General features: G+C 49.7%; 2 protein-coding genes across 15 annotated transcripts; one reads left to right on the forward strand and one right to left on the reverse strand.

The window, feature by feature from the left end:
• Nucleotides 1–74: 74 nt before the first annotated feature.
• Nucleotides 75–7597, reverse strand: ACP2 (acid phosphatase 2, lysosomal). 5 transcript variants are annotated; one of them, XR_005020891.1, is made up of 12 exons: nt 7443–7591; nt 6763–6858; nt 6345–6431; nt 5307–5459; nt 5099–5197; nt 4930–5019; nt 4315–4447; nt 3448–3530; nt 3227–3333; nt 2964–3139; nt 295–1030; nt 78–199 (listed from the first exon to the last, which is right to left on the reverse strand). XR_005020891.1 is itself a non-coding variant. In XM_036860249.1 (11 exons), the coding sequence occupies exons 1-11, from the start codon at nt 7554–7556 to the stop codon at nt 897–899; spliced, it is 1272 nt and encodes a 423-aa protein (XP_036716144.1). In that variant the 5' UTR covers nt 7557–7597; the 3' UTR covers nt 75–896. The 5 variants fall into 5 exon arrangements, 4 of the variants coding, with proteins under 4 accessions (XP_036716144.1, XP_036716145.1, XP_036716146.1 ...); XM_036860249.1 differs by having other exon boundaries at nt 75–1030; nt 7443–7597; XM_036860250.1 differs by having other exon boundaries at nt 78–1030; nt 4315–4444.
• Nucleotides 7598–7703: 106 nt separating this feature from the next.
• Nucleotides 7704–25681, forward strand: NR1H3 (nuclear receptor subfamily 1 group H member 3). 10 transcript variants are annotated; one of them, XM_036860311.1, is made up of 10 exons: nt 7705–7808; nt 19780–19859; nt 20374–20562; nt 20987–21253; nt 21517–21725; nt 21832–22011; nt 22178–22277; nt 24744–24857; nt 25076–25170; nt 25359–25681. In XM_036860311.1, exons 2-10 carry the CDS (start codon nt 19817–19819, stop codon nt 25503–25505), a joined length of 1344 nt encoding a protein of 447 aa, XP_036716206.1. In that variant the 5' UTR covers nt 7705–7808; nt 19780–19816; the 3' UTR covers nt 25506–25681. The 10 variants fall into 10 exon arrangements, with proteins under 10 accessions (XP_036716211.1, XP_036716206.1, XP_036716205.1 ...); XM_036860310.1 differs by lacking the exon at nt 7705–7808 and adding an exon at nt 14543–15406; XM_036860313.1 differs by lacking the exon at nt 7705–7808 and adding an exon at nt 18432–18752.
• Nucleotides 25682–26440: the final 759 nt, after the last annotated feature.

Raw genomic sequence — 26440 nt, forward strand, 5'->3', positions numbered from 1 at the left:
AGTGGATCTTCCAGCACTGACCTGGTCAAAGGGCTTCTCAGGTCCCCAAAATGAAGAAAAGGCACAGAGAACAGCACTGAGAGTCCAAAACCTTCATTCTCTGGAAGCTGTCTCAGCCCCATTCTGGGCCACAGTCAGGAGCTGTTCAGCTCACAGCCTGCCAGCTGGAGATCCCTGGCAGATCCCAGGAGATCCCAGCCTAGATGAGAGGGATAGTAGTTTCACGATTCTGTACCACAGCTCACCCCCCCCCACCTCCCCCGACTCCCTCCCAAGTACACACATCCTTCCGACCTGCTCAAGGTGCAGGGGTGACAAAGATGCTGGAAGCACTGTGTCCGACTCCAGTTAATGGTGGCTTCAGCTGGACAAAGGAAAACTTTGCTGGCTGGCTCTCGGGTGATCTGGTTCCTTGGTGGCCAGTGTTTGTACCCCCAGTGTTGTGCAGTTTTTCCCACTAAAATAAGCACTGAGAGGCAGGACTGTGTCCTCTGGGCCATTTGCCAAAGACTCTGGGTTGGAAGAGAGAGTGAGCAGGGCTCGATGGAGAGGCAAAGCAGATCAAGCAGCAACTCCTTCAGTCTTTTTATCCTAGGTCCTGAGTGAAACTTGAATACTCATCTACATTTCAGGTCCTTAGAAGGGAGCACGGAGGAGGCAAATCCTGTTTGGAGAAAGCCAGCATCCAACACAGTACTTGGTTAACATCAGGCACGTGAATGCTGAGTGACAGGTGCCACGGGCCAAGCTGAGCCCCACTTGTTCATCTAGGTTGGGGTGATCAGAGGGAGGCCCAACCCAGGGTCTCCTGTCCATGGGCTGGGGAGCAGCAACAGTCAGGAGCAAGGCCCAGCCCACCTCCCCTAGGAGGCAGAGGGAAGGGGGCTGAGTGGTTGTCAGGCGTGATCCTCCCCGTCTGGAACGTGGCGGTAGCCAGGAGGCTGGGCCTGCGTCCGGAAGAGGACGGTGAGGAGCAGCACTACGAGGAGGAAGAGGATGGAGCCACATACAGCCAAGGCCACGGTCACCTCTGAGCACGGGGCGGGGACGGGGAGAGAAAGGTCACGTCAGTGTTTATTCCACACGCACGCCAGGTGCTCTTCTCACAATGGGGATGTCACAGGTGGCCAAGACAAAGTCTCCCTTGTAGATTTTACATTCCAGGAGAGGAGATGCCATGACAGGCAAATGACAGACATGATGGATTAGTGGCAGATACCATAAAGGGAAACAAAGCAAGGTAAGGGGGAAATGATGGAGAGGTAGGTCAGTCAGGGAAGGTGTCACTGAGAAAGTGACCATTTGAACAGAGACCTGGAGTCACTGAGACCAAAGATCTGAGAGAAGAGTGTCCTGAGGCCGGGGATGGGGGGATGGGGGGGGTGGGGAGGCAGGGAGGTGGGTGGACGGGAAGCAAATGCAAAAGGGAATTAGCTCGGCATGTTCTAGGGCCAGCAAGAAAGTCAGTATCGCTGGAGCAGAATATGTGAGCACCGGAGATGAGGGCGGAGGACCAGACCAAGTAGGGCCTGGAGACCATGGTAAAGAACTTGGGTTTTATTCCAAATATAATGGGAAGCCACTGGAAGATTCTGAGAAGGGTAGTGATGTGAACTGTTTTATGTTTTAAAAAAATTAACTCTGTTGCGCTGAAACAGTGGTAGGGCCAAGAACAGAATCAGAAAGAACGTTAGGAAGTTTTTCAGTACTTCAGGCAAGAGATGACGGTAGACTGGGCTAGGGAGCAAGAGTGTGTACTTTAAAGATTGGGCTGGTAGGATCTGCTAGTGGTTTGGAGGTGGGGTCTGAGAAAGAGGGTATTCAGGATAGCGCTTTGGGTTCTGCTATGCACCTAGGTGGCTAATGCGGCATTTACTAAGGTGGGGAAGCCTGGAGGAAGAGCAGATTTGGGGGAAGAGCATTTGGATTGATTGATTGATTGATTTTTGAACATTTGGATTTAGACTTCAACTGTGACATGCTTTAGTTGACATCCATGTAGAGACCTCAAGTCAGCAGCTGGATATGTGAACCTGCAGCTCAGAGAAGAGGTCATGAATCTGTGAGTCATAAAAAGACAGAACTTGGCATGGAGATGGTATATAAGGCTATAAGGCTGGGTAAGCTCACCTTGGGAGCAGGCATGGATGGGGAAAGAGCGAGGCTGAGCCCCGGGCCATCCACTGGTTAGTGGGGAGGAGGAGCTAGTAAAGGAAGCTGCCTATGAGTTAGGAGAAAAACCAGAGAAGCCAAGAAAGTGTTTAAGGAAGGAGTGATCGATTCGGTAATGCTGCTGAGAGGTGAGAGAAGCTGACTAAGAATTGGTCACTAGCTTTGGTAAGAGGAGGTCATTGGTCCTTGACAAGAGTGGCTTCCATGGAGTGGCAGGTGACATAAGACTGTCCAGTGTGAGTCTGAGAGAATGGGCAGTGAGGCAGTGACACCAGAGTCTAGGCAACCCTTTGAAGGATTACACCCGAAAAGGGGAGAGAGGGAGTGGCAGCTGGAGAAGGACGTGGGCCAAAGAGGTTTTTGTTAGGCTTTGAGATGACACTGATCCAGTAGAGCGGTAACACTGAGCAGCGGGGTCCGTGTGGAGGTGAGAAGAGATGGACCCAGAGTGTAAGTGGAAAGGCTGGCTCCAAGTGGTGGCTTGTACCAGCGAGTAAGCCGGAACACCTGGTGGTGGGAGGACAAGACAGTTCTCCCCCAGTTGCTTTTATTTTCTCTTAGTATAAGAAGAGGGGCATCGCCTGAGGGCGAGGAGTACCTCTCAGGGTGGGAAGTTAACTGTCTAGGGATAGGATGGGCCTCGCCCCAAACCATGCAGTGTCTGAGCCAGCTAAAGGACTGCCATCCCTGCAACAGGATGGCTGGAAGTGCATCAGCTCTCTCGAGACCTGTGGATATGAACTGTAAGCTGTTCTGGGACACGGCCAGCATGGAGGCAGGCAGCAGCTCACCTGTGTCTGCAGGACTGCTCGCCAGCCGGCACTCCTGCTGCCAGTCCTTGGGCACAACAGGCTCCGTGAGGCGAAGGAAGTCCTGTAGCGGGCAGCGGTGAGGGCAGCCAGGCAGGGTCAGTGGCCAGGGGGCCTTGTTACTCTCATTCCGAAAGTACATTTCCACGGAGAGATTCCTGAGGGTTGATAGGAGACAAGATGGGAGCTGCCCACAGTCCCCACGTGAGCGCCCCTCCTCAGGGCAGACCCGTAGCTCCACTCACCCGGTATCTTCCTGGTACAGTTCAAATATGTGGCAGGACGCGTAGGGGGCTTGTTCACCATTGTAGACATCCAACGCCATTTGCAGAGCAACCAGGGTGGTGTCGTGCTGTAAGAGAGAAGAGCTCCCCATCAGCACTGCCCCCCACACCCCCAGGCGCTGAAGAGAGGAGAGACCCAGCTCCTACGTGACGTCAGCACACTGGGGACCGTGGGAGCTTACCGCAGAGTAGACCAGCAGCTTAGGGAGCTGGGAGGTGGTTGCCATCAGGGTCAGGTTCTTCCGTATCTGAGCCAGCAGGACTCCTGAAGGAGACAGTCCCCAGTGTCAGTGGCTACAGCCATCACCGTCTTCTGACTAGACCTATCTGAGGTCCTCTCACCCTCTGCCAGTCCTGGGTCTGATCACCAGCACAGAGAACGCTTTAGATTCAGGGGAACCACGCAAACTCTACAGCACCCCCTGCTCTCTAAGAACTTCCAAATTTACAGAAGGGAGCAAAATAAAACAAGATATCTATATTTCCCACAGATGCAGAAACCTGCCCATTTATTTATAAAGGAGCTACGAGGCCCTGCCCATGTTTGAAGAATTACTCCAGTTGGGAATAAATATAAACTTAAGATGGCTTCAGAGCACACAGGATGGGGGCTCCAGGCCAGGGGAACTCTGTCATGTGCAGGCTCTGAAAACTTTCAAGATGTTGGAAAGGTCTGGCAGCTGGCACTCCCTTGGGTGCTCAGCGTGTGTGTTACTCTCAGCGTCCTTTCGGAGTGGCCCTCGGTGGTCCTCTGGAGGTAGGAAGTCATTTGAGGGAAGGGAGGGTCTTCTGACATGGGTGAAACTTAAGGATATGAATGGCAGAAAAGCACAAAAACCTAACTGTGGTCACTCACACAGTGACAAACGTGCTAAGTATCTGGAGAACTGGGGAGACTGGATGATTGACGGGATACCTAGGGTGATCTGGTTCTGAAAGAGCAGAGAACACTTCAGGTACAGAAGTAAGCATGTAAGAAGCCCCCAGTAGCAGATGTCTAATGCTGTAGGGTTCTGACAGGGGAGTGACATGCTGCTTTTGTCACTCACCCCCCTGCAGCCGGGCCTTCTCTGCCTGCTCGTAGATCCCGAAGAGGAAGCGGAAGCTGAAGTCCTTTAGCCGGCTCAGACGCTGCATGGTTTGGGGCGAGGCCCAGGGCGGCAGGACCAGCCCGTGTGTCTGCTGTGTACGGCAGCAGGCAGGTTAGCTCCCCAGCCTAGGCCAGAGCCTCTCCCAGGAGCAGCTGTCTTCCCACGCGGGACAGTACCTGTGTGTGTGTGTGTGTGTGTGTGTGTGTGTGTGTGTGGGGAGGGAGAGGAGAGGCAGAGGGACTGGAACCAGGAGACACGGTGGATGGTGTTGAGGCTGCAGGGAACAGGAAAGGAGGCTTGGGAGTGAGAAGTGTGACTCAGCAGAATGGAGTCAGATACCACGAGAGCTCTGGGTGGAGAGAAGCAGGAACTGCTGACGACTGATAAACTATTTCCCACTCTGAGGTTCTTTTTCACCCGTGAGGGAAGTTCCCTTGTTTCACAAGAGGTGGCTTGCTTGGACCTCCCCAGTGAGCATGGTGTCCAGGCACGGTGTTCTACTTGGCCTGGTCACCTAGGCCTGTCGAGGTATGAGAGAAGAGCGGTCACACCGGGGACCCTGAGCCGGCTCACCTCACAGAAGAGTGTGTCGTAGACATTCCAGACGGTCTCCAGTGTCAGGTCCGTAAGCCCTGTCTCGTTGGCCACCATATCCAGAAATTGCTATGAAAAATGGATCAGGGGATCAGTCCTGCCCTGGGGGAAAGGACAGTGTGGTGACCTCCACCTCAGCCCCACTCACTGCATTCTGAATACTCTCATTCTGATACTCCGGTGTCCGTCGGGTCTCGTTCTGCAGCTGTTCAAAACGGGGACACGGGCCCAATGGGAACTTGAGCAGCTGCAGACCAAAGTGGGGAAGCAGAGGCAGAGAAGGAGTCGGGGATCAGCAGGCCAACAGCCAGAATTGTCCCTGTCACCACCTCTAGGGAAGAGCTGGCTGGTCTTACCCTGTCCTCGGCAATGGGCACAGTGTGGACGGGGATAGGCTGCCAAGAGATGTTTGGGTTAAAGCGCTGCATCCCATCAGGAGGGAAGAGTCCAGCCAGGTTGGCCTCAGCACTCATGAGAGTCCGGTCAAAGTCTGTGCTTCGCACATAAACCTGCAGAGATGACAACACAAGTCTCACCTGTGGGAGCCGGGTGGGGGAGCTCTGGCCCCTCACTGGGGCTCCAGGGGAGGACATGTTCTTGATGGTCACCTAGCAAATTATAAATCCACCATGCATCTGGCCCTCTCCCCCTCTCTGGCCTTCCCCATCCCTCTTCCCAGCCAAGGGCCACTCAGCTGGGGGCGTAGCTGTCCCCCATCTGTGAAGAACTCCTGTGGGAATGGCTCTAGTTCAAATGCCCCTCCCAGTCCAAAGTGCTTAGTCAACAAGGCTCTCAGGTCTGTCTGCTTGCCTGGTTTATTACAACACCTATCTCCCTATCTAGGCCTGGGTCCTTGAGGGCAGAAACTGTCTTCAATCACACCCCCCTTTATAACTGTCTTAGAGGCCAGGAGAGGAAATAAAATAAGGAACAGAGATATTTGCTTGTGAAAAGGGAGGAATAAGCTGTGAGAAAGGGCAAGATCAGGATAGGGCTGGCCCTCAAGGAAACAGTAACAACATCTAGGGACAAAGATCATATCTGTATGGTGCACCATTATGTGCAGTGCTAGCATAGTGCCTGCCCCATAATAGGTACTCAGTGTCTTGGATGGAAAGCCTGAGTTACTTCACAGAGTCAGAAACTACTTTGCCAGATCCATAAGTCAGCTTGGATGCTTGATCACTTTTGCCTATTTTCAAGCCAAGCAGGGGCAACTCAGCCTCTAGGGTTTTGCTCTAGACAGCCCTTGGATGTCTTGTCCTGTAGCTGTGCTGTAACTAAAAATGCATGGAGGGAGGCCAGAGTGCCCAGCCTCACCCGTAGTCTCCCTGAGGGCAGAGGGTGAGAACAGCACTTCCCATTTCCCTTGCCTCTAGAGCTCCCAGCCTTACCTCTTGCCGGTGGTAAGAGGTGTTGAGGAAGTCATGGTAGCGCTGTCGCAGAGCCTGGCCCAGCTCCCAGTGCTGTAGCATCCCCTCCTGTGGGCAAACCCAAGGGTTAAGAGGCCCAGAGGGAAGGGATGGCTCACGATTACCACAGGGCTTAGCTACTGTTGCTTTCCAAGTTCCTGGCTGAAAGTAGGAGTGGGTTAATCTGATCCCAGGAGTCATTTATTAAGTGGCCGACTGTGCATGGCATTATGTATGCCCATTTTAATCTGGGCACAGATGAAAGTAAGATCAAGAAATGTGGTCAAAATCAGCACCCACATGGGAAAAAGCAGTTTGGTGAGGCCCCAAGTTCTGCAGCCTGCTCTAGAGGTCACTCATTCTACAGCTCATCCTGAGAGAGAGCTGGCTTCTGACCCACCTTGGTTAGCTGACCAAATCCCTGGGGCCATTCGTCTTCCTGATAGGGGTCCTTGGGGTATGTCTTCACTGGCGAACGGTCTCCATGTCGGTACAGCTGAGGAAAGAAAAGGTTAGCCTACAGGTCAGAAGGGTCCCCTCGATGTGGACACAGAGCCAAACTCTGCCCCATGTTGAGAAGGAGCCGTCACTCCCTCTGGGAAGCCTTAACTCTACCAACTGCAAAAGACCCCAACTCAGAAGTCAGTAACTTCCTCCAGGTTCCAGAGGTTCTAACTTGGCTAAGCAATGCCACTGGAGACCTTGGGAAAATCAAAAGTACAGGTGGGAAAGGAAAAGAAATAAAAGCAATGCAGATGGTGAGGGAAACTGGAAAAAAAAATCACCAAAGGTTTTCTTCGCGAGCCTCTTACCATTCAGCTACATCCCCGTCCCAAGGCAGACTCACCCGACCTATCCTCTAATACTGAACTCTGTACACCCTGCCCCCCCAAATACCCCAGAGCTTCACAAAAACTGCGAACCCTGGCCTCCAACCCCGCAGACCAGTCGTCTCCTCTTAAACCAGCTCCTCCTCCTCCTCCAGACCCCAGACCCCAGCAAAGCCCCGCCCATCCCTCCACCCGCAGGCCGGTGCCCTCCTAGCACTGGCGAGCCCTTGGCGACCCCATCTCTCATTACCAAGGTAACGAAACGCAGACGCCGGGCCTGGGTAGGTGGCATCACCATCAGGTTCACACCAAGAAAGAGCTGGAGAAGAGCCACCCGGCTCCAGCCAAACTGCCTGCCCGCCATCACCGCTGTAGTCTGTGCAGCAAAGAGGCTGGAACCCGCTGAGTGGCACTTGCAGCAGCCGCCCGGACGCACCCTTAAGGACACACGCCGGAAGTGCTCTCGCCGCCATCTTGTTAAAGGGGGAGTAGGGATGGTGGGAGGAGGAATCCGGTAGGGAATTTCTGTAGGAGGTTCGCGATCCCGCGGTGGCGGAGAAGCGTGGGAATGTAGCGCGACCTCGCCCTGCAGAAAGGGCTTGGAGACCTCGTCTTGGTAAAGAGAACACTGAGCGTGGGTTTTGCCTCTGCCCGCGGAGACTAAATACCAAGGTGGCTCTTGTATTGGGCCGGACCGTGGCCGGCACAGCAAGCGACCCCCTCGGGCCGGGATGCTGCCGGGCCTGACGTAGAGCGAGAGCGGGTGCAGAATTGGGGCGAGGGGTGGTTTAGGGCGCCTTTCTCTACACCCCTTCCTTCGGGTGGAATTTGAGCCTTGGCCCTGGCTCTCTTCCCCGGAAGAAGTCTTGTTTTGGGTGTAGGGCACAGCGTGTTAACAGCCCTTTGGACTCCCTGTGTCCCTGAGGTTGGTCCCAGTGTAGCCAATGCTCATTTCCTGAGCAAAGCTTCAGGGCTCCTCTCACTCCCCCTTCCAATCCTTTCCCTGTCCCCCCACCCGTCCACTTACAAGTTTTAGTTAATTAGAATCAAGATGTCATGCCTCTTCTCAAAGGAGTTGGGTTGCACAGGATGTTCAGACTTTGCAAAACCAAAGCAGTGAATCCGTAGGGGAGAAATTTCAGACCAGTGGGGAGATATATAGGGGTAAAGGGAAGGAGCATGTACGGTGGGAGTAGGTGGGGTTTCCACAGAATCAGAGAGAGGCCCTCTTGGCAGTGACCATTAGGATACAGGTGGAACCAGTTGGCTTCAGGTCTTTGTGACTCAGCTTGGAGGGACTCACAGCTCCAGGAGGTCAGATCATAGGCCCTTGGGATGCTTTGATTCAGATCTGCCCCCTAGTAGCAAATCACCTCAGATCACTGGAGAAATAAAACGTGATCAGAACATATGGAAGAAAGCAGGGTCAGTATCTTGCCCCAGGACTCCAGATTGAATTATTTATATATATCTAAACATTACTTCCAGAATTGTTATGGAGAAGTGAATAGAAATTGAGAGCTGAAGACTAGGTAGTCAAAAAGTTAGGCTTATTTAGTCACAAGCCCCCCCCCCTTTTTTTTTTGAATTTTATTTACTTTTTATACAGCAGGTTCTTATTAGTTATTTTATACATATTAGTGTGTATGTCAATCCCAGTCTCGCAATTCATCACACCATCACCACCACCATCCGCGCCACTTTCCCCCCTTGGTGTCCATACGTTTGTTCTCTACATCTGTGTCTCTATTTCTACCCTGCAAACCGGTTCATCTGTACCATTTTTCTAGGTTCCACGTATATGCGTTAATATACGATATTTGTTTTTCTCTTTCTGGCTTACTTCACTCTGTATGACAGTCTCTAGATCCATCCACATCTCAACAAATGACCCAATTTCGTTCCTTTTTATGGCTGAGTAATATTCCATTGTATATATGTACCACATCTTTATCCATTGATCTGTTGATGGGCATTTAGGTTGCTTCCGTGACCTGGCTATTGTAAATATAGTGCTGCAATGAACATTGGGGTGCATGTGTCTTTTTGAATTATGGTTTTCTCTGGGTATATTCCCAGTAGTGGGATTGCTGGGTCATATGGTAATTCTAGTTTTAGTTTTTTAAGGAACCTCTGTACTGTTCTCCATAGTGGCTGTATCAATTTACATTCCCACCAACAGTGCAGGAGGGTTCCCTTTTCTCCACTCCCTCTCCAGCATTTGTTGTTTGTAGATTTTCTGATGATGCCCATTCTAACTGGTATGCGGTGATACCTCATTGTAGTTTTGATTTGCATTTCTCTAATAATTAGTGATGTTGAGCAGCTTTTCATGTGCTTCTTGGCCATCTGTATGTCTTCTTTGGAGAAATGTCTACTTAGGTCTTCTGCCCATTTTTTGATTGGGTTGTTTGTTTTTTTAATATTGAGCTGCGTAAGCTGTTTATATTTTGGAGATTAATCCTTTGTCTGTTGATTCGTTTGCAAATATTTCCCATTCTGAGGGTTGTCTTTTTGTCTTTTTTTTTTTTTTTTTTTTTTTTATTCATTCATTTATGGCTGTGTTGGGTCTTCGTTTCTGTGCGAGGGCTTTCTCTAGTTGCGGCAAGCGGGGACCACTCTTCATCGCGGTGTGCGGGCCTCCCACCATCGCGGCCTCTCTTGTTGCAGAGCACAGGCTCCAGACTCGCAGGCTCAGTAACTGTGGCTCACGGGCCCAGCCGCTCCACGGCATGTGGGATCCTCCCAGACCAGGGCTCGAACCTGTGTCCCCTGCACCAGCAGGCAGACTTCCAACCACTGCGCCACCGGGGAAGCCCTCCTGTCTTTTTGTTTTGATTGTAGTTTCCTTTGCTTTGCAAAAGCTTTTAAGTTTCATTGGGTCCCATTTCTTTATTTTTGTTTTTATTTCCATTTCTCTAGGAGGTGGATCAAAAAAGATCTTGCTGTGATTTATGTCAAAGAGTGTTCTTCCTGTGTTTTCCTCTAAGAGTTTTATAGTGTCTGGTCTTACATTTAGGTCTCTAATCCATTTTGAGTTTTTTTGTGTGTATGGTGTTAGGGAATGTTCTAATTTCATTCTTTTACATGTAGCTGTCCACTTTCCCAGCACCACCTATTGAAGAGACTGTCTTTTCTCCATTGTATATCCTTGCCTCCTTTGTCATAGATAAGTTGACTATAGGTGCATGGGTTTATCTCTGGGCTTTCTATCCTTTTCCATTGATCTATATTTCTGTTTTTGTGCCAGTATCATATTGTCTTGATTACTGTAGCTTTGTAGTATAGTCTGAAGTCAGGGAGCCTGATTCTTCCAGCTCCGTTTTTTTCCCTCAAGACTCCTTTGGCTATTTGGGGTCTTTTGTGTCTCCATACAAATTTTAAGATTTTTTTTTTCTAGTTCTGTAAAAAATGCCATTGGTAATTTTATAGGGATTGCATTGAATCTGTAGATTGCTTTGGGTAGTATAGTCATTTTCACAATATTGATTTTTCCAATCCAAGGACATGGTATATCTCTCCATCTGTTGGTGTCAACTTTGATTTCTTTCATCAGTGTCTTGTACCTTTTCAGGTCTTTTACCTCCTTAGGTAGGTTTATTGCTAGGTATTTTATTCTTTTTGTTGCAGCAGTGAATGGGATTGTTTCCTTAATTTCTCTTTCTGATCTTTTGTTGTTAGTGTATAGGAATGCAAGAGATTTCTGTGCATTAATTTTGTATCCTGCAACTTTACCAAATTCATTGATTAGCTCTAGTGGTTTTCTGGTGGCATCTTTAGGATTCTCTATGTATAGTATCATGTCATCTGCAAACAGTGACAGTTTTACTTCTTCTTTTCCAATTTGTATTCCTTTTATTTCTTTTTCTTCTCTGATTGCCGTGGCTAGGACTTCAAAAACTATGTTGAATAATAGTGGTGAGAGTAGACATCCTTATCTTGTTCCTGATCTTAGAGGAAATGCTTTCAGTTTTTCACCATTGAGAATGATGTTTGCTGTGCGTTTGTCGTATATGGCCTTTATTATGTTGAGGTAGGTTCCCTCTATGCCCACTTTCCGGAGAGTTTTTATCATAAATGGGTGTTGAATTTTGTCAAAAGCTTTTTCTGCATGTACTGAGATGATCATATGGTTTTTATTCTTCAATTTGTTAATATGGTGTATCACATGATTTGCATATATTGAAGAATCCTTGCATCCCTGGGATAAATCCCACTTGATCATGGTGTATGATGCTTTTAATGTGTTGTTGGATTCTGCTTGCTAGTATTTTGCTGAGGATTGTTGCATCTATATTCATCAGTGATACTAGTCTGTAATTTTCTTTTTTTGTAGTATCTTTGTCCGGTTTTGGTAGCAGGGTGATGGTGGCTTCATAGAATGAGTTTGGGAGTGTTCCTTCCTCTGCAAATTTTTGGAAGAGTTTGAGAAGGATGAGTGTTAGCTCTTCTCTAAATGTTTGATAGAATTCGCCTGTGAAGCCATCTGGTCCTGGACTTTTGTTTGTTGGAAGATTTTTAATCACAGTTTCAATTTCATTACTTGTGATTGGTCTGTTCATATTTTCTATTTCTTCCTGGTTCAGTCTTGGAAGGTTATACCTGTGTAAGAATTTGTCCATTTCTTCCAGGTTGTCCATTTTATTGGCATAGAGTTGCTTGTAGTAGTCTCTTATGATGCTTTGTATTTCTGCAGTGTCCATTGTAACTTCTCCTTTTTCATTTCTAATTTTATTGATTTGAGTCCTCTCCCTCTTTTTCTTGATGAGTCTGGCTAAAGGTTTATCAATTTTGTTTATCTCCTCAAAGAACCAGCTTTTAGTTTTATTGATCTTTGCTATTGTTTTCTTTGTTTTATTTCATTTATTTCTGCTCTTATCTTTATGATTTCTTTCCTTTTACTAACTTTGGGTTTTGTTTATTCTTCTTTCTCTAGTTCCTTTAGGTGTAAGCTTAGATTGTTTATTTGAGATTTTTCTTGTTTCTTGAGGTAAGCTTGTATTGCTGTAAACTTCCCTCTTAGAACTGCTTTTGCTGCATCCCATAGGTTTTGGATCGTTGTAATTTGTCTCTAGGTAATTTTTGATTTCCTCTTTGATTTCCTCAGTGATCTCTTGGTTATTTAGTAACGTATTGTTTAGCCTCCATGTGTTTGTATTTTTTACGGTTTTTTTCCCTGTAATTGATTTCTAATCTCATAGCGTTGTGGTTGGAAAAGATGCTTGATATGATTTCAGTTTTCTTAAATTTACTGAGGCTTGATTTGTGACCCAAGATGTTATCTATCCTGGAGAATGTTCCAGGTGCACTTGAGAAGAAAGTGTAATCTGCTGGTTTTGGATGGAATGTCCTATAAATATCAATTAAATCTGTCTGGTCTGTTGTGTCAGTTAAATCTTGTGTTTCCTTACTAATTTTCTGCTTGGAAGATCTGTCCATTGGTGTAAGTGAGGTGTTAAAGTCCCCCACTATTATGTGTTACTGTCGATTTCCTCTTTTATAGCTGTTAGCAGTTGCCTTACGTACTGAGGTGCTCCTATGTTGTGTGTGTATATATTTATAATTGTTATATCTTCTTCTTGGATTGATCCCTTGATCATTATGTAGTGTCCTTCCTTGTCTCTTGTAACATTCTTTATTTTAAAGTCTATTTTATCTGATATGAGTATTGCTACTCCAGCTTTCTTTTAATTTCCATTTGCATGGAATATCTTTTTCCATCCTCTCACTTTCAGTCTGTATGTGTCCCTAGGTCTGAAGTGGGTCTCTTGTAGGCAGCATATATATGGGTCTTGTTTTTGTATCCATTCAGTGCGCCTGTGTCTTTTGGTTGGAGCATTTAATCCATTCACGTTTAAGGTAATTATCGATATGTATGTTCCTATTACCATTTTCTTAATTGTTTTGGGTTTCTTTTTGTAGATCCTTTTCTTGTGTTTCCCAGTTAGAGAAGTTCCTTTAGCATTTGTTGTAGAGCTGGTTTGGTGGTGCTGAATTCTCTTAGCTTTTGCTTGTCTGTAAAGCTTTTGATTTCTCCTTTGAATCTGAATGAGATCCTTGCCAGGTAGGGTAATCTTGGTTGTAGGTTCTTCCCTTTCATCACTTTAATTTTTTTTTTTTTAATATTTTATTTTATTTATTTATTTATGGCTGTGTTGGGTCTTCGTTTCTGTGCGAGGGCTTTCTCTAGTTGCGGCAAGCGGGGGCCACTCTTCATCGCGGTGCGCGGGCCTCTCACTGTCGCGGCCTCTCTTGTTGCAGAGCATAGGCTCCAGACGCGCAGGCTCAGCAATTGTGGCTCACGGGCTTAGTTGCTCCGCGGCATGTGGGATCCTCCCAGACCAGGGCTCGAACCCGTGTCCCCTGCATTGGCAGGCAGATTCTCAACCACTGTGCCACCAGGGAAGCCCCACTTTAAATATTTCGTGCCACTGCCTTCTGGCTTGTAGAATTTCTGCTGAGAAATCAGCTGTTAACCTTATGGGAGTTCCCTTGTATGTTATTTGTCATTTTTCCCTTGTTGCTTTTAATAATTTTTCTTTGTCTTTAATTTTTGTCAATTTGATTACTGTGTGTCTCAGCATGTTTCTCCTTGGGTTTATCCTGCCTGGGACTCTCTGCGCTTCCTGGACTTGGGTGGCTATTTCCTTTCCCATGTTAGGGAAGTTTTCAACTATAATCTCTTCAAATATTTTCTCAGGTCCTTTCTCTCTCTCGTCTCCTTCTGGGACCCCTATACTGTGAATGTTTTTGCATTTAATGTTGTCCCAGAGGTCTCTTAGGCTGTCTTTATTTCTTTTCATTCTTTTTTCTTCTGTTCCGTGGCAGTGAATTCCACCATTCTGTCTTCCAGGTCACTTATCTGTTCTCTGCCTCAGTTATTCTGCTGTTGATTCCTTCTAGTGTATTTTTCCTTTCAGTTATTGTATTGTTCATCTCTGTTTGTTTGTTCTTTAATTCTTCTAGGTGTTTGTTCTTTAATTCTTCTAGGTCTTTGTTAGACATTTCTTGCATCTTCTCGATCTTTGCCTCCATTCTTTTTCCGAGGTCCTGGATCATCTTCACTATCATTATTCTGAATTCTTTTTCTGGAAGGTTGCCTATCTCCACTTCATTTAGTTGTTTTTCTGGGGTTTTATCTTGTTCCTTCATCTGGTACAAAGTCCTCTGCCTTTTCATTTTGTCTGTCTTTCTATGAATGTGGTTGTCCTTCCACGGGCTGCAGAATTGTACTTCTTCTTTGTTACAGGCTCCTTTATGAATCAGATGAAAATTTAGTCCCCTCTCCTCCAGAAAAATGTCGACACACACAAATGGAATTTTGCATACAATCCCAGGAGGTTCATGAAGACCATTCATAGGCTTCATAAATCAGCATCTCTGAATCCTTGATCTAACCTAGTCCCCTTAATTCACAGATAAGAAAACAAACCCAGAGAGAGGAAGTGACTTGTCCAAGTTCACAGAGTTTAGGAGAATGGATTAAAACTCAAGTTTTCTGATTTCCAGTCAAGTAGCCCTTAAAATGGGTTATTTCTCACAGGCTACTCAAACTGCATTGCTTAACTGTATTCAGTGGCCCCAAAATACTTTCAATTAAGAGATTTCTAGCAAAGGAAACCTTTTCACATTGGTGGGGTTGAATGGGACATGGCTAATTGGCAAAATTCTGCATATTAGTGGGACTTTTTGAGTGTTTTGTTTTAATATGCCCCTTACTCTCCTTGCAAACTAGCCAGACCATTGTGATTTCAGAATGTAAATCCTGGGCTTATTAAATTTTGGCAAGTAGAACAAAAATCCCTTAAATTCATCTTTTGCTTTTCTTCCCACTTGTTCAAGTATTTCTATATTCGTTGTGCCTGCAAGCATCCGATGTAGGAAGGATTGATGGAGAAGATATTATTTCATTTTTTATGGTGAGAAATAAACCCAGGAAGGGTAAGGATTACACCACAAGTACATGGTAGAGCCAAGAGCTGAGCCCTGGTTTCTTGACCCCCAGCTTCTGCATGTTTTCTGCCAGATGATTCTGTGGTCCCCACACCTTGGTTCCTAACTACAGATGCAAAAAGAATAGATGTGTAGATGGATAGTTAGATAGATGGATACATGGGCATACCTCAGACCAAATAAATCAGAACCTCTGAAAATAAGGCCAGGTTTCGGAACCACTGCTGCACCCTGTGTTGGCAGAAGCGAACCTAAATCCAGGTGAGTGGACTATATTTCCTATCTGGGAGGGCAGTTTTGTGTAATGGAGTGAGGTGGTCATTTTTTGTTTGAGTTTGAGCTTTTGAGTCAGCTATACTTGTATTCAGATTTGATATTTGACCCCTTGCTAGTATTCTCTTCTAGGATTATATATGAGGAGAAATAAAATAATACATGTAAAGATAAATGTATGTAGTAGGGCCTAATAAATGTTACTTTTCTTCTTTCTGCTGTCTATATCATCTCTGAACTCATAGACCTGGGAAGCAGGAATTCCTGGGTTCTTCTCTCTCCTGTGATTGGGAGGCTGGGGAGAAGTCACTTGAGCAGCATGCAAGATGACCCCCACACTGTGCAGCCTTCCAGAATGGTGATGGAGGCAGCAAGAAGCAGTTGCCCCAGTCCATCCCTGCAAACTGCACCTTGTGGCCTGCCTCATGGGAGTGCCATCCAGTAGTGCATATAACTGTGGGCTGGTGAATGCTCCTGTCTTTGCTTCAAGATTCCCTTTGCTGCAAGGAGAAGCCTCTGGAGGTTCTGGGGGTCAGAAATGTGACCTGGAAGACCCTAAAAGGAGTTCCCAGGCATGTTGCCTCTTCTAGGAGCCAAGAAAACATAGGAAAGGCCCCGTGGGACTGGGAGGCTTTGCACCTAACACCTCCATTGGGCTGGTAGGACTGCACAGTGGGGGCCGGGGGGTTGTCTGGCAAAGTGAGACATGTGATTCCCACTGCAGATCACCTGACTACTTGCCCTGGTTTGGGGAAGAAGTCCCAGTCATTCATCTCCAGAACCTTTGTGGAGATACCACCAACAGGTTTTGGTCTTCACCCCTTTTGCTCTCCCTTCCCATCTTCATGTGGGGGAGGCTCCTGAACCCCCATAACCTGAAGGGGTAACTCTGGCAGTAATGCTTCCTCCTCCCTTACTTGAGATTAGGCTGAGGCTGAATCCCTTGTGTCGGGGAGATGGCGCCCTAACCTGCTTGTTCAGCAACTGGCTCTAGCCTGGGTCAGAGGGCTCCCGATGCGGCTTGTGTGTGGTGCTGGGTCCTGGCCTGTGGGGAGACTAGGGTGTCACGAGAGGGAGTTGAGGATCAGGAGTGAATGGGTCTTCTCCCAACTCCCAGAATATAGATCATCAGACCCCAGACCAATGTTCCATCCCAAGTTCCTTGAACCAAGTGTTTCAGTGACATCGCTGACTCTGCCTCTGTGCTGGAGCTTCTGGGGATGGGGAAAGGTGGAGGAGGGAGCTGGAGCGATGATGTGGGTGCTAAGACAGGACAGTTCTAGTTTCCCAGGGGCTACGGTCCCTGGTTTTTACTTTCCCAGGACAGCTGGGGCCTTGTGAAAATCAGGGAGGGAACATAAGCAAGAGGAATGGAGAGCCTTGTGCTCATGACTCAGAGATGCCCGGACCAGGGTGGGGGCCTCGTGAGGGGATGACCTTGTGATGAGAGGGAACAAGAGCAAAAGCTGGAGGCAGAACTTTGAGATGGGGGTGTCAGAGGGGCTTTTCTGAAATGTGAAAATGAATACATGGACAGATTTTGCAACACCATCCAGCCTGCTGTCTTCTCAAGTTTTGCTCCCTAACCTCCGCTTGTTCCTCCCGCCTGTTCCTCCCGCCCCACCCTGTGCTTCCTCCCATCTTTCACCAAGCTCCTTTCTATTTCTGTTTTCCCTGTCCTTCTCCCGTCCTGTTCCCCCACACCCCATGTCCACTCTTTCCCTACTCCCTCTCTTCTCCTCTTCCCTGGTGTCCTGTTCATCTCTGTCTCGGTGCCTCTGGCTGCCTGCCCTGGCCCCCTGTCCTTCTGTGCTTTCATGTGGAGCCCATGGGAACTGGAGTTCACAGCAAAACAGGAAGAGCCTGTGAGCAGGAAACTGGGAGTGGGGCAGGGGGGGAACAACCAGCAGTAACCTCAGCTCCTCGCCTCCCACATCTGGACTGAAGCATCCCCAGGGCCCCTTGCCTCTCCCACTGCAGCCCACCAGCCCCAGCTTCGTCCATCTCACTTCACTGGTCCAGCAGACCTGAGAGGCAGCAAGATGAGTATCCTGGACTCTGACACAGGAGAAAGAAAGAGGACAGGGACTTGAGTGAGGACATCTGGATTCTGATCCCAGCTTGGCCACTGACTGTGTGTGGTCTTGGAAAAGACTCTCCCATGAGCTCAGTGTTATTGTACCCTCCCTCCCTCCTGGGGCTGCTCTAAGGACCAGAAGAGATAGTGAGGGGTTTGTATATGGAAATAAGCACAGGAAGGTTAACAGTATACAGATCCAAGGTGATGGGAAGACCCATAGCTGAAAGGATTGGGAGTTTAATTACTGCTTCCATTTCTAGTACTCTTACTGTGTGCTCTGATACATTGTTCAATTCTCATGACAACCTTATGTGGCAAAAACCATTATTATTATACCTGTTTTAAAGATAGAGAAACAGAGGTTCAGAGACATTAACTTGCTTAATCAAGATCACACAACAAATAAGAGGCAGAGGCAAGGCCTGGATTTGAACCCAAAATCCGAGCTCAGAGCCCAAGCACTAAAAAGCAATGATGAAATTGACTAGAGCCAACAAGTATAGGATAGAAGAGGATGATACTATTTTTCTTGTTTACTTATTCATTCAACAAACAGAACCACAGTACCTACTCTGTTTCTACTTTATGGCAGGCCCTGTTTCAGGGGAGATAAAATCAGTAAAACGAGGTGTCTACCTTCAGGGATGGACCTCATGTTCAGGCGAGAAGGCACGGCTACAGTCTCAGTATATGCTGGACAGAGCCTGCCCTCACTTCTGACGGAACCCTTCCCCAGATGAGGGAACCTGCATGCCCTCTCAGGTCCATCCTGGACTGGCACCCAGATCTACCGTCTCCCGTCCCAGACCATCCATTGCTGTAGCGACTTCTTTCCACCACCCATCCCCCCCAGCCCCCGCTCCGGCCGCCTTCCTTCTCTGGCCCCCGCAGGGCACCCACGTTCAGAGACTCCCTGGAAGGCCCAGCACCTGCCTGTCTCCACCCCTGTAGTTCTATCAGCTTGGCTGAGGCCTGGGGCTAGTGGGGAGAGCTTCTTGGCCCCTTTCCAGAGGTACAGGAGGAGGAGGGAGGCCGGGAAAGCAAGCTGGGGCTCGGTGTCGCAATTCCGGGCCGGGCCGGGACCTTTGCTCCGCGAGGTGTCTGTGGAAGGGAGGAAACGACTCTGGAGGCTGCCGGGAGTGGGGTGGGGGCGCCTGGGAGGTGCCTGTAAGAGCAGCTCAGAGCCGCCAGGATGAGGAGAGGAAGGGGAGAGCCGGGCAGAGCTGCAGGAAAATGCGGCCTTCGGGCTTGGGGGTAGGGGCCGGGGGTGGCGCCGGGCCGAGGGGGTGGCCGGCCGGCAGGGGGCGGAGTCAGCGCGGTGGGGAAGCGGCCCGTGGGCGGGGGCGAGGAGGCCAGGGCTCCGGTCGGTCGGCTCCCGGCCCCCTGCCCCTCTCTTGCTCCGCTCCGGCTCCCCGGCCGCTGAGGCCTGTGGACCAGGGACTGCACCATCCTCCTCTCCCAGCAAGGGGGCTCCAGAGACTGCCCCAGCCAGAGTCTGGCGGCCTGGCACTCGGTGGGTCTGCTCCTCAGCGCTGGCCTGGGGCTCTGCCTGTGTGTCTGGGGCGCGGGTGGGGGCGGGGGCGGCGGGGTGTCCTGTGGATTTAGAAAGGGGTCTCTGGGGAGAAGTGAAGAGGATGATGGTGACGGAAGCTCGGACAGCGACAGCATTCTGTTTATGTCCCAGGATAACTTCTGAAGGGGTGAGGGGCAGGAGGTCCTGTATGTGAATTGGGGTGACTTCTGGAGGCAAGAGTTTTGTCTTGGGACCCTGGAAAGTGGCAGGAGTGAGGTTGTCTAGCCAGCAGTGTGTTTCACTGGGTGGAGGGAGCCTCGATCACATGTCCTGATTCTGCCCAACTTTGGCGGTCCCCAGTGCTAGAGTGAGGGGGAAGGGGCTCTGACAGAAGCGGGGCAGTTGTGCCCAAACATTTCCTGATGGCCTGGAGGGGGTCCTGGGGAGAAAAGGTGGCATGGTAGCCAAGCAATCAGACTTCGATGTCAGAGAGACCAGAGTCGGAGTCTTGGCTCTACCACTGCCTAACTGTGTGCCCATAGGCTATTTTCTTAATGTCTTTGACCCCAGTTTCCTCATCTGTAAATTGGGCTTGAGAATAGCCCTGACCTCATAGGGATATTGTGAGGAAGGCATGGAAAGCCTTAGCACAGGCTGACACATATGTGGCAAGTAAATGTTAGCTGATAAGTGAGTACAGATAAAAAGCAGGATCAGGAGGGGAGGGAACCCAGTTTGGGAAGAGTGTAACCTGGATCATTCCTGCAGGACAGTCCCTTGGTAATGTCCAGGGCTCCAGGAAGAGATGTCTTTGTGGCTGGAGGCCCCTGTGCCTGATGTTTCTCCTGGTAAGCTTCTTCACTCCAGCCCTCTCCCCTGAGCCCAGGCCCCAGCTCCTCTCCTCCCGCGGGAATCAGCCTCCTTCACTACCTATCTTCTGCCCTTCCCTGGAGAGCAGTCCAGAGCTGCTCTTGGTGTTGCTTGCCTCCTTCTGCCCAGACTGTCTCTGCCCTGGTTCTGGTGCCTGGCCCTTGCAGATACCCGTCTGTCCTTCTCGATCCGGGCTTGCTGCTGGGGAGGCTTGGCATGTCCAATGCTTATCCAGCTTGGCTTTCAAGAGTTCTGTCTGATCTCTGAGATGGATGCACTTCAGCCCCGCAAGGGGACAAAGGTTAACATCCTTATTTAAGGTATTGAGGTGCAGGGGACTACAAGTGATTAGCCCTAGAGCCCACACAAATCGCAGGGTCCCAAAGCCGGAGCCGACGTTTTACTGCCCTCTATGGGTGAAGATAAGTTTGCATTTTCCCAGGAGAATGCTGGGGACCTGAGACCCCCTTGTGCCTCTCTTTCCGGGTTCAGACTGTGCAGTGGAGCTGTGGGAGCCAGATGCACAAGATGCAAGCAGCCAGCCTCTGGGAAGCAGCAACTGTATCCTCAGGGAGGAATCTAGCACACCCCAATCTGCTGGGGGCACTTCGAGGGTGGGGCTGGAGGCAACAGAGCCCACAGCCCTGCTCCCCGGGGTGGAGGCCCCTCCAGAGTCCACAGGTGAGGAGCTGCTGGATTTGGAGGAGGTAAGGGCTCCCTGGATCTGGGAGGGGTAACTTCAGGGCTCTTTACCTTATAAGACCATGGTTAAGTCCAAAGGCTTTGGAGTCAACTAGACCTAAGTGATCTGAGTGTAAATTTTGTTTCTTAGGCCTTTCTGAGCCTCCGTTTCCTTATTTGTAAAATGGAAATAACAAGAGTACCTATCTCTTATGGTTGTAAGGATCAGTGCATATAAAGGGCTCAGACAGTACCTAGGACATAATAGCACTTTGCATACGAGAGCTACTTTCTTAGAATAGAGAGACTAGATAGACTTTGTACAGTGAAGTAAATGAAGGTCACTGAGTGCTCAGGGCAGTGGCCAGCTGGGCACCAAGCCTTTTCCCTGAAGAAGAACATTAAGGCTCTCTCCTGTACCCAGAGCTTCGTCCACAAAAGCGGAAGAAGGGGCCAGCCCCCAAAATGCTGGGGAATGAGCTGTGCAGTGTGTGTGGGGACAAGGCTTCCGGCTTCCACTACAACGTGCTGAGCTGCGAGGGCTGCAAGGGATTCTTCCGCCGCAGTGTCATCAAAGGGGCGCGCTACGTCTGCCACAGTGGGGGCCACTGCCCCATGGACACCTACATGCGTCGCAAGTGCCAGGAGTGCCGCCTTCGCAAATGCCGCCAGGCCGGCATGCGGGAGGAGTGTGAGTGTCTGGGGACTGGAGCTGGGGGAGGTGGGTGGTTAGGCCGATGGGGAAGAGGGCATGTCTGGGTGCCAAGGTCTGGGGGCAGAAAGGCAGCTGAGCCTATGGGCCTTCCTACACGGTCCCTAAGTGTGGATTAAAATCTCTTCCTTGTCTTTACCTAACACTCTCTGCTTTTCTGGAGCCTCAAACTACGCCTCTGCCCCATCCCCACTTCCTGTCTCCCCCTCTTCTCCCCTCCTCACATCTGGCTCTGTTCTCAGGTGTTCTGTCAGAAGAACAGATCCGTCTGAAGAAACTGAAGCGGCAAGAGGAGGAACAGGCTCAGGCCACATCCGTGCCCCCGAGGGCTTCCTCTCCGCCCCAAGTCCTGCCGCAGCTCAGCCCGGAGCAGCTGGGCATGATTGAGAAGCTGGTGGCTGCCCAGCAGCAGTGTAACAGACGTTCCTTCTCGGACCGGCTTCGAGTCACGGTACCTGAGGGGCCTGGGGAGAGGTCGCTGTGCCCAGAGCACCCGCTGGCTTCTTGATGCCTGACTCAGAGTGGTTTGTTTCTTTCCTCCTTGCCTTTCGGGGTAGCCCTGGCCCATGGCACCAGATCCGCAGAGTCGGGAGGCCCGTCAGCAACGCTTTGCCCACTTCACGGAGCTGGCCATTGTCTCTGTGCAGGAGATCGTTGATTTTGCCAAACAGCTGCCGGGCTTCCTGCAGCTCAGCCGGGAGGACCAGATTGCCCTCCTGAAGACCTCTGCAATTGAGGTGGCTGGCAAGGCCGAGGGCGAAGGGAGGACCAGAGCGGGATGTCTGTGGGAGGGGCCCCCAGCCCGCCAGCTGGGAAGCCACGTGCACTGGGAAGTAGGGATGAGGGGCTCGACCTTCCCTTGAAGGTGCCCTGGGCCAAGACCAGCCCAATATTTGTGTGCAGGTGATGCTTCTGGAGACATCTCGGAGGTACAACCCTGGAAGTGAGAGTATCACCTTCCTCAAGGATTTCAGTTATAACCGGGATGACTTTGCCAAAGCAGGTGAGAACTGAGATCACAAAGGGACTGGGTTGGATGAACAGATGCACTTTGTCATGGGGCCCATAGTGACTACAGAGCTGCAGGCCCAGGGTTTGAGTGGCTACAAAGGGAAGGATCCACTTGTTTTTCCAAGACAGAAAGTTGGAATGCTGATAGGTCTCCCTTAACTGCCCCAGATAGATTCCTGTCCTCTGTTGCATTAGGCCAGTGGTTCTCAAACTGTGTCTCCAGGAACCTGAGGGGGGTTTCCATGGAAGTGTCACCTTAGAGGAAAAACGTCCTTCACCCTAACTTAAGCCAAACCAGAAGCTTCATTTAAATCTGCATTATATATTGTGCTTCTGCGTAATATTTTGCTTGAAGAAAAGACTTTACAGCTAGGAAAAAAAACTTGAAAACCTCACCAAGCCTTTTAGTAGCCAAAACTGAAACGTCTTTCTCAGATGTGCTCTTTAAGGATCATGTGGACTGATTTCCTCCTCTTCAGCTGTGCTTTCTGAGTAGCCATGGAATTGGCATTAAAACATGGCAGATGTGCCCAGATGAGGCAGTTTTAGGATAAGAGTGAACACTTCTATCCCCATCTTGGAGTATCTTGGAGTACTTTCTCCAAGAATTAGTTTACGATGCTGTTCTCTATCTGACATTTGCTTGCAGGCTAAGCAGTTTTGGTTTCCTCATATTCAATGGCTGGTTTGTGTTGTGGGAGCAGGGCCGGGAAAGGATGGAAGGTGGAAGGTGTTTCGGAGGGACAGGACTGAGGCTGAGCAAGAGACTGGGTGGTTTAACCCCTGAGTGAGTGGGTCTGTAAAATATGGCTCATGCTGACTCCATTCTCGGGTTTGGAGAAGACTGGTTTCCAGTGCAGAGCTCACAGAGGTTTCCCGTGACTCAGGCCAGCTCTTGTCCCATCACAGGCCACCCAGTGAGCTTTCTAGGTAGGCCTCCCTTCACTATAGGGTATGGCAGGGCTGTGTTGACACCTCTTGCCTTCTGTAGTGCCCGGTGTGCTGCCTGAATGTATAGGCACCTAAGAGGAGTGATGTAATGACTTTTCCCAGCTTTAAAAGCCCAGCCCTGCCCCCTTTCTCTACCCAATCACCTTTTCCCCAGATGGTTACTACCCCACTCCTTCTTAACCACGGCCTCCTCCTTCATAACATCCTCCTTTCTGAACTCTTCCCTGTTCTCATGTCTGCGTGTTCCTTCAGCACTTGCGGACTTGTGCTGTCTGAATCTGTATCTATTTATAGATTCATTTATATAAGCGGTTTTTATGTCATCATGTTTGTCTTTCATTTCTCACTTTTTCAGTGAGGGGAGAAGAGACAGGGCTGCTCTTTGGGCAGGTCTCCCTCCTCCTTTACCTCCACTACCATATGCTGCTCGCGCGGGTGACTAACGATGTGAACCGATCACACTGGGGGCGTCCACTCAGCGAGCAGTAGCAGACCCTCGCAGGGGGCATAACTCTAGAACTTGCTCGTCCTCTCTGTACAAAGGGGCTGTTCAGCACAATTCAAGGCTGGACACCTCACCAATAAATGCATTCTAAATGGGGCTTGTCCATTAAATGGATCAACACACATTTGATAAACATCGGGGTGAAAGCACAGGAAGTGACTAATCAAGAAGCCTGGAATGGAAAAGTTAGCAGATGGTTGCTAAAAGACATCTGAGAAAACTAGGGGATGGCGTGGGGTGGGGAGACTTTGACAGTGTGTTTGGGAGAAGTGTTCTTTAGATGTCGCCACTTCAGGTCATGGTTTGTTGAACTTCGGTCTCCTCAGTAAGAAGGCTGGTTCTATTTTTAAAACTTATTATTTATTTAACAAACACTTACATGGAGTTACCATATGTGCCACTCATTATTCTAAGGACCCATTATGAGGTAGGTACTATTATTATCTCCATTCTAGAGATGGGAAAACCAAGGCCCAGAGAGCTTAAATAACTTACTCAGGGTCACACAGCCTAGTAAATGGTAGAGCTAGGACTCAAACCCAGGGAGTCCGACACCAGAGTCCACACCCTCAACCACATTGCTTTGTTTCCCCTGTGATGTGAAACAAGAAATGTATTGCTAGTATTCAAATAAGTAAGGCCAATTGCCAGTGAAGCAGTCTTTTTATAAACAAACATAAGGGTTGCTTCTATTTCTAGTAATGTGGGGCCCTCAAGCATTCTAAGAAGAATTCTAACAGAATTATTGTCATTTAATTCAGCACGTTCTGTATGCTGGGTGCAGTGCAAAGTGGTCTGTATGCTTTATCATTTAACCATCACAACAGTTTTATAAGTTCAGATATGATTCCCGCCTCACAGATGAGGCTTAGAGAGGTTAAGAAACTTACCCAAGGTTAATACAGCAGAGCCCTGGAGACTTCTTCCTGAGTTCCTGGTAGTGTCCTCAGCTGAGCAGTGCTGCCCATGCCACACGACCCAGCCTCTCTTCTTCCTCCCCAGGGCTGCAGGTGGAGTTCATCAACCCCATCTTTGAGTTCTCCAGAGCCATGAATGAGCTGCAACTAAATGATGCTGAGTTTGCCTTGCTCATTGCCATCAGCATCTTCTCTGCAGGTGTGGAGGAGGGGCAAGAGGGAAAACGAGCAAGAGACTCACACCAAAGAGGGCTGCAGGCCCCATAGGGCAAGAATCGTGGGGGTGGAGGCCCTTGTTGTGTTACTTTGGGATGGGAGAGGTTGGGTAGGGCATGTCCCTATTTTTTGGTTGTGATTTGGGGTATGGAAATAAGACCCTGGCCAGACCTGCTACTCAACTCTGTTGGTGACCTATAGACCGGCCCAACGTGCAGGACCAGCTCCAGGTAGAGAGGCTGCAACACACATATGTGGAGGCCCTGCATGCCTACGTCTCCATCCACCACCCCCATGTGAGTCTCCCCACTGTGCCCTCTTTCTCCTCTCCACAGGCTCATCCCCTGACACATCTGCTTTCCCTTCAAGAATCCCTCCCTGACTACATCGTGCACAGACAATTCTCTACCTCTCCCACAAAGCCCCCACCCTTGCCCCGCTTCCCTGGGGAGAGGCAAAGGCTGTACTTGTCCTTCTTTCCCAGGACCGGCTGATGTTCCCACGGATGCTAATGAAACTGGTGAACCTCCGGACACTGAGCAGCGTCCATTCAGAGCAAGTGTTTGCACTGCGCCTGCAGGATAAAAAGCTTCCCCCGCTGCTCTCTGAGATCTGGGATGTGCACGAGTGACTGATCTTCCCCTGTATCTTCTGTTTTCTGAGCTGGATGGCTGAGGCTGGTGGCTGCCTCCTAGAGGTGGAACCGACTGAGAAGGACAGACATTCCTGAGGGCTGGGCAAAGGAGATCCTCAAGTGGCATTAAAGGAGAGTCAAAGGGTTGGGAGTTTTGTGGCTGCTGGGTAGTAGGGATCCTGCTAAAACGGTGCTCCGTGTGAAGACTGTACTAACCGGGCCCAATGGATGAACCTGGGGGCCACTTTGCACAAGGTTCTCCAGGGCCCTGCCCATCCTGCCTCTACCACTTCCTGTTTTCCCCACAGGGCCCCAAGAGAAATTCTCCACTGTCACTCTGCGGCTTGGCCATAAATGCCGCCGGCTGCCTCACCGATAGGCCTGGCACTGTTTGTACAGGAAGGCCAAAATGAATTCAGAATGAGAGAAACCAATTTCTGGAATGGGGGTGGGGGCCCGACAACAGAGGAGAGAAGCTTGTGTCCTTGCGGGTCCGTTTCCAGACTCAGAGGAGGGAGACAAGTCACAAGTGACAGCCTTGGCAGTGAGTGGGGACCTCATTTTACCAGTCCCAGTGCGATGTAAGGGTCAATGAAGTGCTGAGGCTGGGACGCACCCTTGCCCCCCCTCAATGATCCCGGTGGGATCGTGTTGCCTTTCTGTGAGGGAGGGGTTGTTGGATTTTCGGAACTAACGCCTCAGTCGTGCACCTGTGTTCGTGCGTGCGGGTATAATGCCTTGGTTTTTCCATTGATACTTAAGAAGGTACAACAATCCCTCCTCTTGGCCCGCAGGCCCTGTGGGACAGCGAGAAAAGTCCCCAGAGGCCAGGAGGAGGCTGCCGTGTCCCAGGTTTAGCCTCGCGGAAGGGCTGGACTCCCTCTCCCAGCGCGCACCGGGGCACCGCTCACGCCCCCTGCCTCGGAGCGCAC

The sequence above is a fragment of the Balaenoptera musculus genome, chromosome 8 (genome assembly GCF_009873245.2).
Source record: "Balaenoptera musculus isolate JJ_BM4_2016_0621 chromosome 8, mBalMus1.pri.v3, whole genome shotgun sequence".
Taxonomy (NCBI): domain Eukaryota; kingdom Metazoa; phylum Chordata; class Mammalia; order Artiodactyla; family Balaenopteridae; genus Balaenoptera; species Balaenoptera musculus.

Excerpts from the sequence above, each read along its gene's own strand:
- NR1H3 (XM_036860311.1), top strand. The coding sequence starts at position 19,817 with ATGTCTTTGTGGCTGGAGGCCCCTGTGCCTGATGTTTCTCCTG. Across the intron at positions 20,563-20,986 it reads GGCCCCTCCAGAGTCCACAG|AGCTTCGTCCACAAAAGCGG; the intron begins GTGAGGAGCTGC and ends TCCTGTACCCAG. Across the intron at positions 21,254-21,516 it reads GGCCGGCATGCGGGAGGAGT|GTGTTCTGTCAGAAGAACAG; the intron begins GTGAGTGTCTGG and ends CTCTGTTCTCAG.
- ACP2 (XM_036860249.1), bottom strand. The coding sequence starts at position 7,556 with ATGGCGGGCAGGCAGTTTGGCTGGAGCCGGGTGGCTCTTCTCCAGCTC. Across the intron at positions 5,020-5,098 it reads ATGAGAGTATTCAGAATGCA|CAATTTCTGGATATGGTGGC; the intron begins GTGAGTGGGGCT and ends CATTTTTCATAG. Across the intron at positions 1,031-2,963 it reads GAGCAGTCCTGCAGACACAG|AGGTGACCGTGGCCTTGGCT; the intron begins GTGAGCTGCTGC and ends CCCCGTGCTCAG.